Source organism: Chenopodium quinoa, unplaced genomic scaffold (assembly GCF_001683475.1).
Source record: "Chenopodium quinoa cultivar QQ74 unplaced genomic scaffold, ASM168347v1, whole genome shotgun sequence".
NCBI classification, from domain to species: domain Eukaryota; kingdom Viridiplantae; phylum Streptophyta; class Magnoliopsida; order Caryophyllales; family Amaranthaceae; genus Chenopodium; species Chenopodium quinoa.
The window spans coordinates 2,169,409-2,186,029 of record NW_018743199.1 but is presented as its reverse complement, the minus strand read 5'-3'; the positions used below and the strand labels follow the sequence as shown (position 1 = coordinate 2,186,029).

The window sequence follows — 16,621 nt, the reverse complement described above, 5'->3', positions numbered from 1 at the left end:
TCCATGTTTTTTTTTTCACTGGTGACCTATTATATTTTAAATTTTATTTTTTTTTTCCGTTGTGAACCATAATTAGTTTTACCGGTTAAAAAAACTAGTATATTTTACTTATATAACTTCAACATAATATATTTCCGTCAAAATAAAATATATATATACAGTATTTATATTTTATATCAATAATGAATTTTGTTGCTTTAGATAAATAAAATCAATTGAAGAAAACACAACACTAACTTTTTTTTTTTGGAAGACAAAAACACGACACTAACTAGATAAATCAGAGGTGCAAATTGAACAAACATTAACAAAAGGAAATAAAATTGAAAAAATGAAGGTAACAACCACAAGTTTCAACATCCAAATGAAGCATATATACAATGGCAAAACCACAATCACCAAAATCCCTCTTAACTGCATTCCACAAGTCTTTATATTCGTAGATCTAATGACTTGGTGCATTTTCGCACACAACGGAAAAGTAATACAACACATAGGCGGGAAAAAAAACGAAGGAGATGAGCAACTCAAATAAACTGAAAGCGCATGAGAAGCTTGACTGATGAGTACTTTATTCCCTCACGGCTACAAAGTGGGACTGACCGTATACCTTCTCTGATCTCCCAAACAGGCAAACATGTTTGACCTCCAAAATCGTCTTTCTCAGACATGTCATACTCATGAACTTCAATCCGAAGGAGTGCAAGTTCAGGAACAGTCAGTGGGAAGACAAACTCTTCATTCCAGGCTGGTATCCAGTTATCTTCTAACGTTTTTGTTTTCTTCATCACAGTATCTGCTGCCACTCCCGCAATCCCAACCTGAAATTGAAAATTTATTGAGATGTTTACGAGGGTACCTTATTGCCACCAAAAACTAAAACATTGTGTATAACAATATTCAGTTCTTGTGTATGCTGTTATAACTCAAGATAACTCAATGCAACACCCCCTGCTAACAACCTTCTTATGACTTGGGAGATCAAAGAAGTGCAGTGGATAGTATCATTAACAAGACAGACACATCACACAACCCCCACGATCCCAAGGTTTTCTCGTCATATATACTCATATTCTTATTATAAAAGTTGATAGGGTGAAAGCTTATTCCCAGGCGGAGGGGGCATATAGAAGCCTAATGTTCAAATATTTGGATCTGTCCTGTACCTTGGAATGAGAGTCCATAACTAAAGTGGACAAGCTTGCAAGTCAACCTAGTGTTTAAAAGTATTCTCGAGGTTTTAGGTTGTGTTAATTTGGCAGCTTACCCGAACATAAAAATCTGGAGGGGAAAATTGATCAAAATGTGTATGCTTGAAATCATAATACCATCCTTCTCCCATGAACACAGTCACCTGCAAATTCAGAAGATTAAATCAGCACCTTTCTACTTAAAATTAATTCGTGAGGGCAGACAATGGGCAGAACGTTTTGTCAACAGTACAAATAATTTGATGTAGTTACTAACCTTCAAAGTCTTTTTGACTTCAAGTTTAGCTTTAGGATCAAAGACCTCGCCATTAGGACCACCATTCAGAAGAAAATCTGGTTTTTTCACATAACCACATCCACCGTTGGCTCTGAACATTCCTTGCATCAGCCAGAGGGATCTTCCATATCCCTGTCATTGGAGAAAATTATTATCTTAAGCTATACTGGGACAAAGAATTACAGAGATAGCACAAGCTTCATTGCTTTGACAAGGGAGGTTAAAAACCTGCATGTTAAATGCAACCATCTGAGCTCCATGCATCCATCCAATGAGAGGGTTGTAATTTGATGAGGTAATTCGAGTTCCCTTAGGGTAGATCCTAAGCATGTTATTCTGCGTAAACCTGAAAGAAAAATGGAAAACTTTTTAACATCTGATTTGGTAAATGATTTGTATTTGCAGATACACAGAATAGGGAACAGGGAAAAATAATCAGCTGAAGCCCAGTCAAATATTAGTTGTCACATAGTCTCTCAAGTACCAACCCCCTATAATTTAGGATATACCGTGTATCAAGTATTAATGGACTACTCCATTAATCTATTCTCTCAGCCATTATTGACAGCACCATAAGATAATGAAGAAAATGTTATGCAGAAAGTGACATTAGCAGGGCTCACTAAGAGAAATATGTTAAGATTGACATGAATACCTGACAATCTCCTTTCCATTGCGAGATGCCGCCTTTTCAAGCTGTTGTTCACTCAAGCTAAGACGTCTCACCTTATTAGGATCCACCTTTAGTGCTTCGCTTAGACCACCCTTGGGTTTTCCAGCATGAATAGCAATGAGGCGTGTGTATTCTGGTGCCTCAAACTTTTTTGACTTGTTAATGTCATCATCAACTTCTTCGTCATCATCATCATCATCATCTCCATCATCCAATTCGTGATTCTGGAATTCATTTTGTTACCACCAAAAAATTGAGGCACACAATAGAGGAAGCAATTTTAAACAAATTCTATACCTTCTTACTATGAGATTTAAGACTAGGGACTTCCTTTCCCCAAGCTTCCTCATCTCCAGAATTGTTGCCCCTCTGCGAATCTTCCTTTGCATCTTTATCTTCATGATACACTATTGGCGGCTTTGTTGATATCAAAAAACGTTTCTTCAGTGAAGCAGGGGAAGGAAGTTTCTTAAAACATTCTGAATCCTGTTCCGGTGAAAACAGCGCGTTCCCAAATGTTTGAGTGATCATCTACAGGATAAATTCATTAGTGAGTTATTTGTTGGTGGATGTTTCCATGAGAAAAGCTAGTAATTTATGGCTCTCAATGGAGATGATTAAGGTGAATAGCCAGTTATGTGATTAATTAGCTTCCAAAATACAGATTGACCTTCAATTGATTAGAGACTCACCTCAGCAGTTTTAGCTTGAAGATCGGTAGTAAGGTGGTCTTCAAGAGTTATCACGACAGGATAATCAGATGTGGAGAAGGCATGTTCCTTGATGGATCTTAAACATCTAATGAGCTCAACAGGTGAAGTCATTGTCCTATACAAGAGTTGAATCATACCCAGAGACGGTAAATGATAAGCACAGTATTACAAAGAAGACAATTGGCTTTAAACATGTCAAAATTTTAAACATCATTAATTCAATAAAACAAGTCATTGCTGCTATGTCAAGGACATGCAATATCAAAGTAAATACATACCCTCCATGAAGAACATCAACATTGTCTTTAGAAGAATTGGGCCATATATCCAACTCGATCACTCTCACAGACTTTTTCAGTGCATGTATGATAGGAACATCACTACAGTCACTAGTCAATTGATTCCCAGTAAGATAAGAATTGTGACCAGTATATATGAAATATTGTGACAGTGGAGCAGTCATATCTTGGTGAACCTACAAGAATGAAAATATGATAATTGGTGGAGAGTGTGGAGGACAGATGTGGAAACATAGATAACATAACACACATGGGAGACAATCACAGAGCAAACACAAAATGTTGTGTGTGTGTGTGTATAAGAAGAGAGGGGGGGGGGGAGGAGCTGGGACAAAAGGTGCACTTTTAACCATAACATTAAGTACCAATGGCCAATTACCTTCAAAAGCCTCCAGCCTAGGCCACAGAAAATAATTTGAATACATAAATCACGGATGCAAAGCTGAACACAAAATATATGCTTTTCCACATATTAAGCATGCACTCAACTGACAAAACACAAACCAGTAAACAGACTCAAAATAATCTTCAGATAATAACAACCACCCAACAAATTCAAGAGCTCAGGAATGTTAAAAGAAATAAGAAACTTATTCGGGGTTGGGAGATAGTTTGGGAGCTCAAACATGAATGACATGACACCCAGCTCCATAAGCATAATAAAGACAGCAATTGCAAAAGAATCCAAGGAGATGAAACTATTTGCAAAAGATCTAGAAAAGCGGTACCAGCTGTAATGAATTGGAGTGGATCAAGATACTCACCAAACATCACCAGGTATTAGCAATCTAGCAAACACCACAATGAAGAAATTATAAATTGGGTAGCGCATACATCACTTTATTTACTTACAACCATAAATAACGAATTCGTATGAGAATGGTAACTGTCCTCGCAGACTACATTAATTTAAGAAATCAATGTCATTCCACAAATTAGGTGGCAAGAGATATGATACAGTAAATAAGGAAACCAGGCATAATCATCAGTTACTTAGAAGGCAAATCTAGAAAAGAAACAAACGGAAGATTTACTGATGCAAGAACAAAACCAATTTTGATCGGGAACATAATTTATAGTACTTGATACAGGCAGAACTTTAATTGAAGGGGTAGAACTGAACGACTACAATGAAGCTCAGTCCACAGGATAGTCTGCAACTCTGCACTGTTTTTATTTCTCGGTATTCTTACTTATCAAGAATATAATAGCATGAATTAATTTACCACAACAACCAGAGCTCTCCTTGATTATGCATTGCAAGGCAAAATGCAATTTGCGAAATTGCTACAACAGCCAGAGATTACAAACAATTACAACAACCAAATATAACAAACCAACAGAATAAACCATCCATCATAATCTAAGGAACTACCTCCCTCAAATGAAATAAACATGATCTCAAATCAGTCAAATTTACGTACACCCAGGCATATAATAGACTCGCCCTTTCAGCAATGCTTTCCCATTCACAGTCCAAACTTTTAGCATTAACACTTTTACTTTATCAACATCAACAGAAACTGATCCATTTTACCAAATGGGTTAATAGTGTATCAACTTGAAACTAACAAAACAAAAGCCAAAACTACATTTAACACATCAATGTGACTAAATACAATTACTTCAAATAGTAATATGCATATGCTTGTCTAAACATGCTGTAGCTTCATCCATGAATAGCTTACTAGGCCCCACAACAGAGTAAAGAAAGTCAGTACAATTTAGGAAACACATTCCAAGAGCAAATTTCACCCCAATTGGGTAACCAAAATCCAAAATTCAATCCAACCCATTAAACTAAACCATCAACATCATATAATTCACAAATTTCAAATACCCACATAATAATTCAACCTCAAAAGGCAAAATTGAAATAAAATAAATGGCAAAAAAATCAAAATTAAAGTAAAAATTATACCCCAAGTTCAGGAGAAAGAGGAGGATTAAGATCCCCAAAGAGGTACTTGAAAAACCCTTCAAGATTAAGGCCATGTTTATGAAAAACAACAACAGACCTAACACTATCAATTAAAGCTTGAGCATTTTCAATAGTAGCTTTATCTTCCTTTTGTTGTTCAAGAAGAAAACGATGAAGATTAGTAGCAGTCATAACACCATTTTCAGAGTAATTCTCAAATAAGGCCTTAATCTCTTTTGGGGCCTCTGAAGCTGTGAGCTTGAATCTTCTTCTGCAGCAAAAACATACTTTGAATGTTTGGTTTGACATTGAAAAAGATGAGAATTTTTCTGGGGTTTCTCAGAATATTTTTGGAACAAATTTAACAGGAAATTGGTGTGACGTTTGGCTTTTTGTATGCCAAAATTTAATTTTTTTTTTTTATGAATTTAAGAACTGGGTTTAAATTTTGAGGAATTAAATAAATTTATCGTAGTTATGATTGATTATGATTGTTGTTTGTTCAAGTAAAGGATAATAAATTTGCTGTGAAAAAAGGAGAATTAATTAAATTGAAGAAAATGTGATGGATTTGCTCGGCAGAGACAGGTGGATTGGTGCAGGTTTTGGGCCCCAGGTGATGATAGTGTATATGGACCTTTTTTTTTTTTTTTTACTGTACTATTTTTTGGAAGTGAATGTGTGCATTTTATATGGTAGAATATTCTATGCGTTGCCATTATTTTTTACCGTATTGGTGAAATTTGACCCGACTAAAAAAATAAAAATAAAAATAAAAAAATAATAGAATTATTACTCGCATATCAATAAAGTTTTAGAGCAAGACTTGGGTGGCATCATCATTTTGAGTCTTAAAATTTATACTTAAGACTTTTCCCATTTTTTTTCAAAAATCTCAAGCAAGTCTCAAGTTGAGTCTTGAAATTTCAAGACTCAACTTAAGACTTGAGATTGGGACCCACCTCACCCACTTCATTTTTATTTTTATTATCCTTTTTTTTACACTTTTCTACATATAATATGTCAAATATTTAAGTCTTAGGGCTAAAGTGATAAATTTGTGTAAGTCTTAGTGAGTCTTAACAAGAATTTGATGACATCATTTTCAATGGGGACCACCAAAAATGATGTCACATCCAAGTCTTAAGACTTGGGGTTAAACTTGCTCTTACTCCGTACCTATCTACAACAGGTGGGTAGCAATATAAAAAATAAAGTTTTACTCCGTATTAGCTTAATATATAGGCAACGCTTAACATAAATGACCTTAACTTAAAATTTTATACTCCCTCCGTGTTTTTTTAAGTGATACATATTGACCAGCACATAGTTTTAGGCAATTTAATTGACTTAAATAAAATAAGAGGTAAGTGGGGTAGTGGCGTATTAAAAAATTGTTAAAGAAATATAGTGGGGTTAATAGTTTATTGAAAAGTAATAAATGTAAGAGGAAAGATATAATAAAAAAGTAGTAGTGGGTTTGGGTGGGGGTCATGAGATGAGAGAGATATAATATTTTAATGTATTGTTTTGTCAAAAAAGGAAATGTATCACTTAAAAAAACACGGCCGGAAATGGAAAATGTATCACTTAAAAAAAACACGGAGGGAGTACGACTAATGTTAAAGTTAAACTTAATTTTCATTTTATTCAAGTTCATATATTTTGGTGTTTATTTCATGAAGTGTCATCCTACAATCGATAAATTCACAATAGTGATTGCGAATTATTGTGAATTGATCAATTGTGCAAATTATGTGGTTTTAATATTATTGAGGTATGACCATATAGTGGTAACGGTGGAAGATGTATTTTTTAAACAAACCTAATCTATTACTCAGCTCGTAGGTTTTATTGCAAATTGAAAGCACATAGTTGACATATTTTTCTATTTTTTAAACAATTTTTTTTCATATCTAAATACTGGTATCAAGTATATAACATATAGTCAATATTAGTCTTTGGAACATTCATATTTTTAACTATCTACCTTCATATATAATATTTTAATCGCATAATTAATTTTTATAATTACATGTAGGGTTTTAGGATGCATTTTTCTTATGTAATTTTATTTTTTTTAAGTTTGCTTTTCCATTATTTATGATGTAAAAAAAAATTAAAAAAAATAAATAAAATAAAAAAGTGAAAAAAAGACCAACTGATGTAGACAAATTTAAAAGCTAGGTGTCCCATTCATACAACTATCAAGAATGCGATCTATTCAGCTATCTTGAATTTTTTACTTTTAAAAAAAAAAAAAAACAAATCTGGAATTTTTAACTTTCAATCTACATCAATTTGTAGTATTTTACTACGGAGTAATGACAGAATAAACGTGAATCCGACAATAAAGTACTGTTAATTTTGCATTCAAAATTTAAAAACGTGTTAGTGCAATATCTGAGATTAGAACTATTTTAATAAGATTCTCCGTATTATTATTGACGGATTAGTTGTAGAATGTAGACATAATACGAAGTAATAAAGATATTATTGTTTATTAGTGAAATCAACAGTCAACGTAAACACTAGAAACCAACTCCGAACCCTACGTGGAGACATATATGCTCCTCCTACTTCTTATTACAACTTTGAAAAGGAATACCGACTTACGGAGTACTACCAAATTTCAAAAGTTGACTTTTTACCTATAAAGATCCGTATAGTATTTTTACTAAGACTCTGTTTAATTTGATGTAAAATATTTTTAATAAAAAATTATTTTTCTTGCAAATCATTTTTTTCAAAAAATAACAATTACAAATTAATTTTCCTTAAAATGTTTTCTTAAGGAAAAAAATTATAGAGAATAAAACAGGAGACTGGAGTGAAAAAATTAAGAATAAATGTGAGCAAAGTAAAAAGGAGGTAAAGAGGAGATGGGAAAAAATGGCTTCTCTTTATATTTTAAGGAAAGATGTAAGGTTTAAATATACCAATAATGATCGATCCAATAAGTTTTAAATGAACGGTCAAACTTAAGGAGCAAGAGGCCCTCAACCACTAATGTGCGCCAACCCCACTTGGTTGCTTACTCGAAGTTGAATTGACTTGTGAAATGTTTTGGCCTGGTTGGATCTTAACTTCCCTTTACCAATCGAAAAATCAAACAATTGTCCATTTACAAAGTTTGGGCAGACTAGTCACCTTTTAGTGTGTTTTTTCTTTCTTTTTTTTTAAAAAAAAAATAAAAAAAATAAAGGGCCTAATGTTTATAAAGGTCTAACTATTTTTTTTTTTCCCGAAACAATTTCAACTATATAGTTCGCTTTAAACTTAAAAGCTTAATCAAAAAGACATGTATTTAGTCAAAATGAAAAAGAAATCGAAAAGATTACTTAAAAAATCGTATAATTTATTTTACCAAAATTATGAAATAAAAAGTTGACATATTTGGTTATTAGATATATTGGGTCAATATATTAGTGCAATAGTGCTACGTATGAAGTACATAAATATTTTGTTCTTTAATTAGATCAGTTCCATGAATCATAATTAGTTACAGCCAGACATTATACTTTTATTCAGTGTAATCAAATAAGTATTCTTGTAAAATCAATTTCAATCATTTTCATCTAGTAATAAATCAACTTCAATTGGAAAAAATAATACTTTAAACGCGTAAATATCCCATGAAGAGAACACAGCTATAGACATGACCAATTTATTCATGTTAGAAACATAGTGTATCTGCACACAATAATATAGTAAAGGGTTCTTCAATTTCATAAATGGGATTTTCTAAAATCAATTGATTTAAATTGATGAATGATGATTTTAGAAATTTCCTTTATAGGGTTTTTGGTTAATTAATTTGACGACAAAGCTATCAAAATATGTTTATTTTTGTAATGATGATCGACAAACCGTAGAGAATATTAATTAATTAGGTATATTATATATATTTGGACACAAATCATTCAATTTTTTTTTATTTTTTATTTTTGAATAGATTCAAGGTTTATACTACTATATAATCAAATGATGATCTTATCCATATAAATTTTGATATGAAATCAAAGAGTTTTGTCATTTGTGGAAAGAATAAACCATTTCCATATCATAATTTTAATTTTGATATGATATCAAAGAATGGTGTCATTTGTGGAATAATGAATCATGCACTTCCATATCATAATTATTCATTATAATATTCTAAGAAATTATAATATGGAAATAATAATGGACGTATGTACATAATATGATCATTTTCCATATTTACCATGACTTTCCATGCATAATTTTATTTAACCCCTATAAATATAAATCTTGTAATAAAACCTAAACAAACCATTCCATCTTCTTCTCTAAATTTCTTCAACAATGGAAAAAATTCAAATTATTTTACTTTCATTACTTCTTACTAGCCTAATCTTAATTTCTCCTACACTAGGAGCCCTTAAACAAGGTTTTACAACCGATCTTATACACCGTGACTCTCCATTGTCTCCATTGTACAACCCTTCCCTAGACAAATGGGAACGTGTAAGGAAGTCCATACAACGTTCGTTCTCTCGAGTCAGTCGATATAGCCTAACATCATCGGTGTCTCTTAACGACGTTGTGTCCGAAGTGAAGCCTGCTAGAGGGGAGTATCTCATGGAGGTGTACTTAGGTACTCCACCAGTTAAACAACTTGGGATAGTTGATACCGGAAGTGACCTTATTTGGACACAATGCCAACCTTGTACAGAATGTTTAAAACAAAAACTTCCCATTTTTAACCCTAGAAGGTCCACCACGTACAAAGTCCAAAGTTGTGAGTCCAAAGCGTGCCAGGCTTTGGACCCTAACCAAGCCTCGTGTAGTACAAGAGACACTTGTGAGTACACTTATACGTATGGAGACCAGTCCCATACTCATGGGGATGTGGCCGCGGAAACCTTGACTTTTAAGTCTAGGACCCGCGGTAACTCATCCTCATTCCCTAAGATTTCCTTTGGTTGTGGTACTGATAACTCTGGAACTTTTTCAGAAGAGGGATCTGGTTTAATTGGTCTAGGGGGTGGGCCACTTTCATTGGTTTCCCAACTAGGCTCGTCGATTGTGGGTAAATTCTCCTATTGCCTAATCCCCTTAGCCGTCGATGGGAACTTCACAAGTAAAATTAAATTTGGGACAACAGGAGAAGTGTCGGGACGTGGTGTTGTCTCCACACCCCTAGTCCAAAAGAGTCCCGAAACATTCTATTTCCTTACTTTAGAAGGAATAAGCGTTGGTAACGAAAGAATACCCTTCGCTAGTTCCAAACGTTCTCCTTTATCCACCAACAATTACGGGAGTGAAGAGGGTAACATAATAATCGACTCAGGTACCACATTGACCCTTTTGCCCGAGGGTACGTACAGCCAGTTATCCAATTCCGTGAAACGGGTTATTCGAGGCACACCCGTGTTGGATCCATCCGAGACATTGGACTTGTGTTACAAAGCAAGTAGATCCCTTAAGTTACCAAATTTAACAGCACACTTTACAGGGGCGGATGTACTGTTGACGCCGGATAATACATTTATTAATGTATCAGAAGATGTGGTGTGCTTTGCTTTTGTAGCAGCACAAGATATTTCAATCTTTGGTAACGTAGCTCAAGCTAACTATTTGGTGGGATATGATCTTGAAGAAGGGACAGTCTCCTTTAAGCCTACTGACTGCACTGAGGGGCAGTAAACAATCATTTCCTATCAACTAGATTAGTAGCGTTCATTTAAGTTCTTATGTTATTTATTTTATTGCAATTTATTTCCCGTTGTCTTGTAAGATGAATTTTTCTTTCTTACTTGAATAAAAGAATGTTATTTAGATGTAATTTATATATTTAATTTGATAAGCTAATAGTTTTTGTTTGCTCGAAAAGAGTTTGGATCACAATAAAAAAAAAAATGTCATTCTTTTTCATACAATAGAGTAGTACTGAAGTTTATAATCATTCATATCAACTGACTGAATTCAAAGTTTTACCAATAAACGACAGCAAAACATTCGAGCACACAAAGTTTCTGCAGCACAAAATAAAAAAAATTGTCAGAACAATGTATTATAGCTACAGTGCAGCAAAAACTAGCTGTAACTCTTTAAGAGCTTCAGCAAGTATCAGTAGGCAACTCTATGAATCCATGGAAGAGAATGTGCTCATACTCACCACTAAATGTTAGCCTTCAACCTTGGAAGACATGATTCACGAGCTTCCTTTCTGCATTCATAGGGCTTACCTGTACCATCATGAACTACATTTTCGTATAAATATGTATTCTGTTCTTGACACTCTTAATTAGATGTATCATCACATCATGAAGTGTAAAATAAGAAAACATCAGAATATCATAGCAAAATTAAGATAACAGCGTAATTTTTATATGAACATTCAGATTATCTTCTCATTATCAGAGTAGTATATTGAATCAAGTTACAACATAGCACAATTGTTACCACTGATAGGTACATTGCTTCAACACAGCACATATCTAGCTTAGAATAAATGTTTCATAACCGCATCTTTGAAGATCTATCCAACTAACAACAAAAAATGATCCCTAAAGATGGGCATTTCCCTTGTATGATCCACTATTTCTCACCCTGTCAAATTCCAATACTCAAACCAATCAAGTAGTTGTGCTGTGCAAGCTAATCAGAATAGTAACCTAGTCTATACACTCGAATACTGCAGCCTCGAGCATGGTATAAGTTAAGAAAACTGAAATCTCATCAAAAGCCTAACAGATGGGAGTTTCTCTCCCTTCCTATCAAAAAGTCGGACTGATCTAATTCCGGTTTTAAGCTCTGATATTGGCAAACACGTTTGCCCTCCGAAATCATCCTTCTCTGACATGTCATATTCTCTTACTTCAATTTGAAGCAGAGCCAACTCTGGGACGGTTAATGGAAATGTGAACTCCTGATCCCACACAGGTGCCCAATCATCTTCTATGACTTTCGTTTTCTGTTTGGCATAATCTGCTGGAACTCCCAATATGCGAAACTGCTCACATAACAAATAAAAATCTGCCAATCAGCTTCAGATCTGACTTCTTCAGGCAATATGACACAAATAAAAGTACCAAAATAAAGTATTCCTTTTAGGTTGCTGTAGCCTTCAAAGAATCAACATTACAGGATTATAATTAGCAATTTAATCATCAAACATATGACTATTTTCATCCAGACTGTTAAAGACCAAAACAGGACTTGTGAGTAACCTAGGCAAAATCAAGTCATCGTACTCAAACTAAAAGATATACTATAATAGACTTCATGAAAACAGGCCACGGAATTTAACAGGACTAACCTTCACATAGAAATCTGGTGGAGAAAAAGTATCGAAGTGAGTTTTGCTAAAATCCAAGCGCCATCCATCTCCCAAGTATGCCCTAACCTGCAAGTGTCACGCAGAGTTCAGCTGAAGAACAGTAGTAGCTTAGCTAGAACCATAATTAGAATGATCATTTATCAGCTGACCTTCAAAGTCTTCTTCACTTCTAACGGGGCCTTTGGATCAAATACCTCACCATTTGGACCTTTTTTCATCAGAAAATCAGGCTTTTTGACAAAGCCACAGCCACCATTAGATCGAAACATCCCTTGCATTAACCAAAGAGATTTACCATATCCCTGTATTTCAAAGGAATAAAAATCCATTGACTCCATCAGATAATAGATACAAAACCAAGAAAAAATCATCATATCAGTGAGAACCATAAAAAACTAAACATTAAATCAGATATAGAACATAAAAGGACACTGAATCAAAGTTACCAAGCAAAGGACCAATGCTATAAAAAAAAGCATACAGAAACATGCTTCAATTTCCTAAGTTTGAGCACACGCACGAAACGCATTCAAAATCGACAAAATTAATCAAACTAGCTTAATAGCAAATTAAACTTGTTTGCCTCAAACATGAAAAAAAAAAAAAAAAAAAATGAAAGAAAAAAAAAAACCAATTTAGATAAAAACAAAAAGCTTTTTTTTCTTCTTTATTTTTTTAAAAAAATAATAAAAATAAAAGGTATCATAAATTTAATAGCTCAGCGACAGTAATCAAAGCTACCTGCATGTTAAAAGCAACCATTTGAGCCCCATGCATCCATCCAACCAATGGCTCATAGTTTGAAGATCTAATACGTGTTCCCTTGGGATAAATCCTAAGAAAGTTTCTCTGCGTGAACCTACAATTTTGCAGCAGCAAGCATGGCTATCAGTGAGTCTTACAGAAATAATGCAGCAGAAATTGCTGCAGTGAGAGAGCAGTGTACATCAAGACAATACCCACTCACCTCACAACATCAGGTCCATAATTTAATGCTGCCCTTTCAAGAGCCTGTTCACTCAAACTAAGACGTTTAACTTTATCTAAACCAGTTCTAAGTGCTTCTCTCAAGCCATTCTTTGGTTTGCCCGCGTGAATAGCAATCAGACGTTTGTACTGTGGTGCAACCAACTGACCAGATTTACCATCAGACGCAGCATCACTGTCTTCATCATCTTGATCACTTTCACTATCACCCTGGGTACTATTGGGTTGCGTATCATCTCCAGATGAAGCTGGTGAGGCACTCCCCTTATCTTTGCTTTGTTTGGCCTCAAGGTATTCTTTTGGTGGTTTGGTTGAAAGAAGTATTCTGAACTTCAACTCTTCCGGTGAAGGAAAATGTTCTAAGTGATGACACTCCGGACAGTACAGCATCTCCCCAAATATTTCAGTCACCATCTAGAAGAACAACTAATATGTTACAAGATGAAAAGCAAAAGGCACAGAAGACATATATAGTTTGATGCAGGGGGTAAAAATAAATAAAGAGTTCATGGAAAACTACCTTTGCAACTTTAGCTTGAAGGTCGGGAGTAAGGTGGTCTTCCAATGTTATTATCAAGGGATATGAAGATGCTACAAAAGCATGTTCTTTTATAGACTTCAAACATTTGATGAGCGACACTGGAGTTGTAAAGGTCCTACAAATGAAGAGAAAATTCAAATGTTAAGATTTAAGAAGGTCTAAAGAGACACAAGTAAGGTGTACACATTCAGAGATCGGACTCAAAGAAGTTCACATACCTTCCATGAAGAACATTGATATCGTCTTTTGCTGAATTAGGCCAAATATCAAGTTCAATCACCCTGACTCCTCTCTGCAATGCCTTAATTATTGGTACATCACTGCAGTCACTGCTGAGCTGATTCCCCGTTAAGTAAGAATTATGACCCGTGAATATGAAATAATGTTGCATTGGAGCAGTCATGTCATGATGCACCTGTGAAAAAATAACAATAAAAATATGCTTTATGTCAAGAGAAGACTACATATTCCCTGCAGGAGATCATTCATAGAATCATGTGTCAAAAAAAAGATAAGTTAAACTTTGACAATCATCAACTCAGCGCAAAGAAGTCCAATAGGCTAAGAAGTCCAATAGGCTAAAACATTGTCTTCAAAAAATGCTTGAAGTATAATTGAAGTAGCAGCTTGCATACTTGCTCAGGAAATTCAGATTTCTTCATAGTTAATATTGTCTATATTAAGTGTGTTAGGGTCCATAACACACATTTTTAGCAACAAAAAAAATCCACTTTCAAATGCTAAAAGTTACAACTTCAGCAGTAACTCCAGTAAGTATGGTCAGGTATATACTGTACTCACAGAGATACTCCTCCAATCTGAAGTCTTGAAAATTGTCTCAATGTACCGCCAAAGTAACACCTACACTTCCTCAATACAACAAACTACCGTTGCTATTTCTATCAGAACAACCCACTTAATTTTCTTTTGAGACTTTCAATTTAAACTCAAAACCCTCAAAAGGAGCAACAAAACCATCTATAATAACTCGAATCAAGAACAACAGTTCCAAGCACCCAGCTTTCGCCTCGTGACATTGAAGCCAGCATTGACAGCATAACCCAAATGGATTTTGATTCCAACCATAAATACCTTCACACCCCATTTGGACCATTTCTCCTACAAAACTCCAAATCATATATAGCAATCTTCCCTAAAGTCAAAAGCATCTAAAATTACAAACTATTCCATTACACCAGAATTAATTACTGCCAATTTTTAACCATAAATAACCCCACATACATTTCCCCACAAAACCTCCAATCACAAAATTCACCCCTCAGTCAATACTTACCACCTTTACACAAAAATTCACCTTTCCAATCACATTTTAACATACAGACAACTGATGATCAGTTGACATTCCTCAAAAAGAAATACAACAAACATATTCTGTTTCCCTTTTCCAAAACCCAAACTAAATTCAATCCCATCAAAAAAAAAAAAAAACATTTTCCATCCACAAATTACCCTAATCAAATAATTCCGTCTACATCATTTACACTTTGTGACTCTCTATACACCCGAATAAACAAAAACCCACCCGAATAAGCGAATACCCACTTTATATTAATTCTTAAATAATTCAATCCTGTCCGATCCAATCCAATCAATAATCAACCAAAAAAAAAAAAGGGAAAAATTACCTGGGAATTAAGAGGAGAATTAAGATCATCAGAAAAGAGAAAAAAGAAGAAATCATCAAGAGTCAACCCTTGGCGCGTAAACTTGCTAAGATGTCGTCGGCGTCGAAGAATGTCGTCGAGAAGACGAGTAGCGTCGGGCTCCGTCGTATCCTCCGCCTGAAAATCGACCAGAAAACGGTGGAGTTGCGCCGCATTCATGTGGGTCCCTTTTTGGGAGTAAATTGTAAAAGCTTCAACAAGATCAAATGGTGGTTGAATGTCATTGATCTTAAACTTTCTATTGAAACACATAAACATCTTGTAATTATGATGGGTACTACTACTCCCCATTTTTAATTTTTTTTTTTTTATCCAAATAAATATTATAAATTGTGAAAAAATATGATTAAATTTGAAATGGATTAAAATAAATTGAGAAATGAATGAAGAAATGTATGTATTTGAAGGGTTTTGATTGGAAAAAATGGAGATTTATGGAGGTAAGAAAGTGGGAAAGAAGGGAGATTTTAAAGTTGTTTGTCTTTGTATCTAATTTGATTTGATTTTTGATTGGTGAGAAAATAAATAAATGTAAGTTCGAAATAAAAGAAATAATAGTGAGTGTTGTCCTTATCTGAAAATAATAATCGTAAAACTGTTGGTGTTGACCGTTAAATATAGCAGTTATCATTAACACGGCTTCGCTACGTTTTTCCCGCTGCTTGGGTTGCTCAACTTTGATTTGTTTTTTTGGATGCATTAGATTGTGCAATAAAATGGTTATCATTTATAGAAAAAAATGGTTATCATTAATGATGGAGGAATTATCTTTTCAATTCACTCTTAAAATATCTAGTCACTAGTCTGCTAATCGGAATGGGTTGATTTATAGGAAGATTAAATTAAAGCCATGTTTACTAAATAATATTAAATAAAAATAATTTCAGTTTAATAAAAATAAGTTCAGTTCAGTAGAATTCAGTTTTCCTAAAGAAGAATTATAATCGAAGATCAGTAAAAATAATTTCAGCAAAAATAATTTAAATTCAGTAAAATTTATTTAAGTAA

General features: G+C 34.1%; 3 protein-coding genes across 3 annotated transcripts; 1 reads left to right on the top strand and 2 right to left on the bottom strand.

Moving 5' to 3' along the window:
- Nucleotides 1-304: 304 nt before the first annotated feature.
- LOC110733443 (phosphoinositide phospholipase C 2-like) lies at nt 305-5,642 on the bottom strand. Its single transcript, XM_021913495.1, has 9 exons — nt 5,095-5,642; nt 3,153-3,349; nt 2,854-2,989; nt 2,459-2,692; nt 2,144-2,385; nt 1,717-1,834; nt 1,468-1,620; nt 1,268-1,354; nt 305-821 (listed from the first exon to the last, which is right to left on the bottom strand). The coding sequence occupies exons 1-9, from the start codon at nt 5,401-5,403 to the stop codon at nt 528-530; spliced, it is 1,770 nt and encodes a 589-aa protein (XP_021769187.1). The 5' UTR covers nt 5,404-5,642; the 3' UTR covers nt 305-527.
- A 3,778-nt stretch (nt 5,643-9,420) lies between these two features.
- Nucleotides 9,421-10,764, top strand: LOC110733696 (aspartic proteinase CDR1-like). The gene has a single exon (XM_021913782.1). It carries the CDS (start codon nt 9,421-9,423, stop codon nt 10,762-10,764), a length of 1,344 nt encoding a protein of 447 aa, XP_021769474.1.
- A 679-nt stretch (nt 10,765-11,443) lies between these two features.
- Nucleotides 11,444-16,299, bottom strand: LOC110733441 (phosphoinositide phospholipase C 6-like). Its single transcript, XM_021913494.1, has 8 exons — nt 15,575-16,299; nt 14,147-14,343; nt 13,908-14,043; nt 13,368-13,801; nt 13,142-13,259; nt 12,550-12,702; nt 12,380-12,466; nt 11,444-12,073 (listed from the first exon to the last, which is right to left on the bottom strand). The coding sequence occupies exons 1-8, from the start codon at nt 15,902-15,904 to the stop codon at nt 11,780-11,782; spliced, it is 1,749 nt and encodes a 582-aa protein (XP_021769186.1). The 5' UTR covers nt 15,905-16,299; the 3' UTR covers nt 11,444-11,779.
- Nucleotides 16,300-16,621: the final 322 nt, after the last annotated feature.

What these genes read in the sequence shown, in the direction of transcription:
- LOC110733443 (XM_021913495.1), bottom strand. Translation starts at nt 5,403, where the DNA reads ATGTCAAACCAAACATTCAAAGTATGTTTTTGCTGCAGAAGAAGATTC. An exon ending in TTCAAGCTAAAACTGCTGAG is followed by an intron (nt 2,693 to 2,853) that starts GTGAGTCTCTAA and finishes TTTATCCTGTAG; the next exon opens with ATGATCACTCAAACATTTGG. An exon ending in AAGTCAAAAAGACTTTGAAG is followed by an intron (nt 1,355 to 1,467) that starts GTTAGTAACTAC and finishes CTGAATTTGCAG; the next exon opens with GTGACTGTGTTCATGGGAGA.
- LOC110733696 (XM_021913782.1), top strand. Translation starts at nt 9,421, where the DNA reads ATGGAAAAAATTCAAATTATTTTACTTTCATTACTTCTTACTAGCCTA.
- LOC110733441 (XM_021913494.1), bottom strand. Translation starts at nt 15,904, where the DNA reads ATGGGGAGTAGTAGTACCCATCATAATTACAAGATGTTTATGTGTTTC. An exon ending in TTCAAGCTAAAGTTGCAAAG is followed by an intron (nt 13,802 to 13,907) that starts GTAGTTTTCCAT and finishes TTGTTCTTCTAG; the next exon opens with ATGGTGACTGAAATATTTGG. An exon ending in CACCAGATTTCTATGTGAAG is followed by an intron (nt 12,074 to 12,379) that starts GTTAGTCCTGTT and finishes TTATGTGAGCAG; the next exon opens with TTTCGCATATTGGGAGTTCC.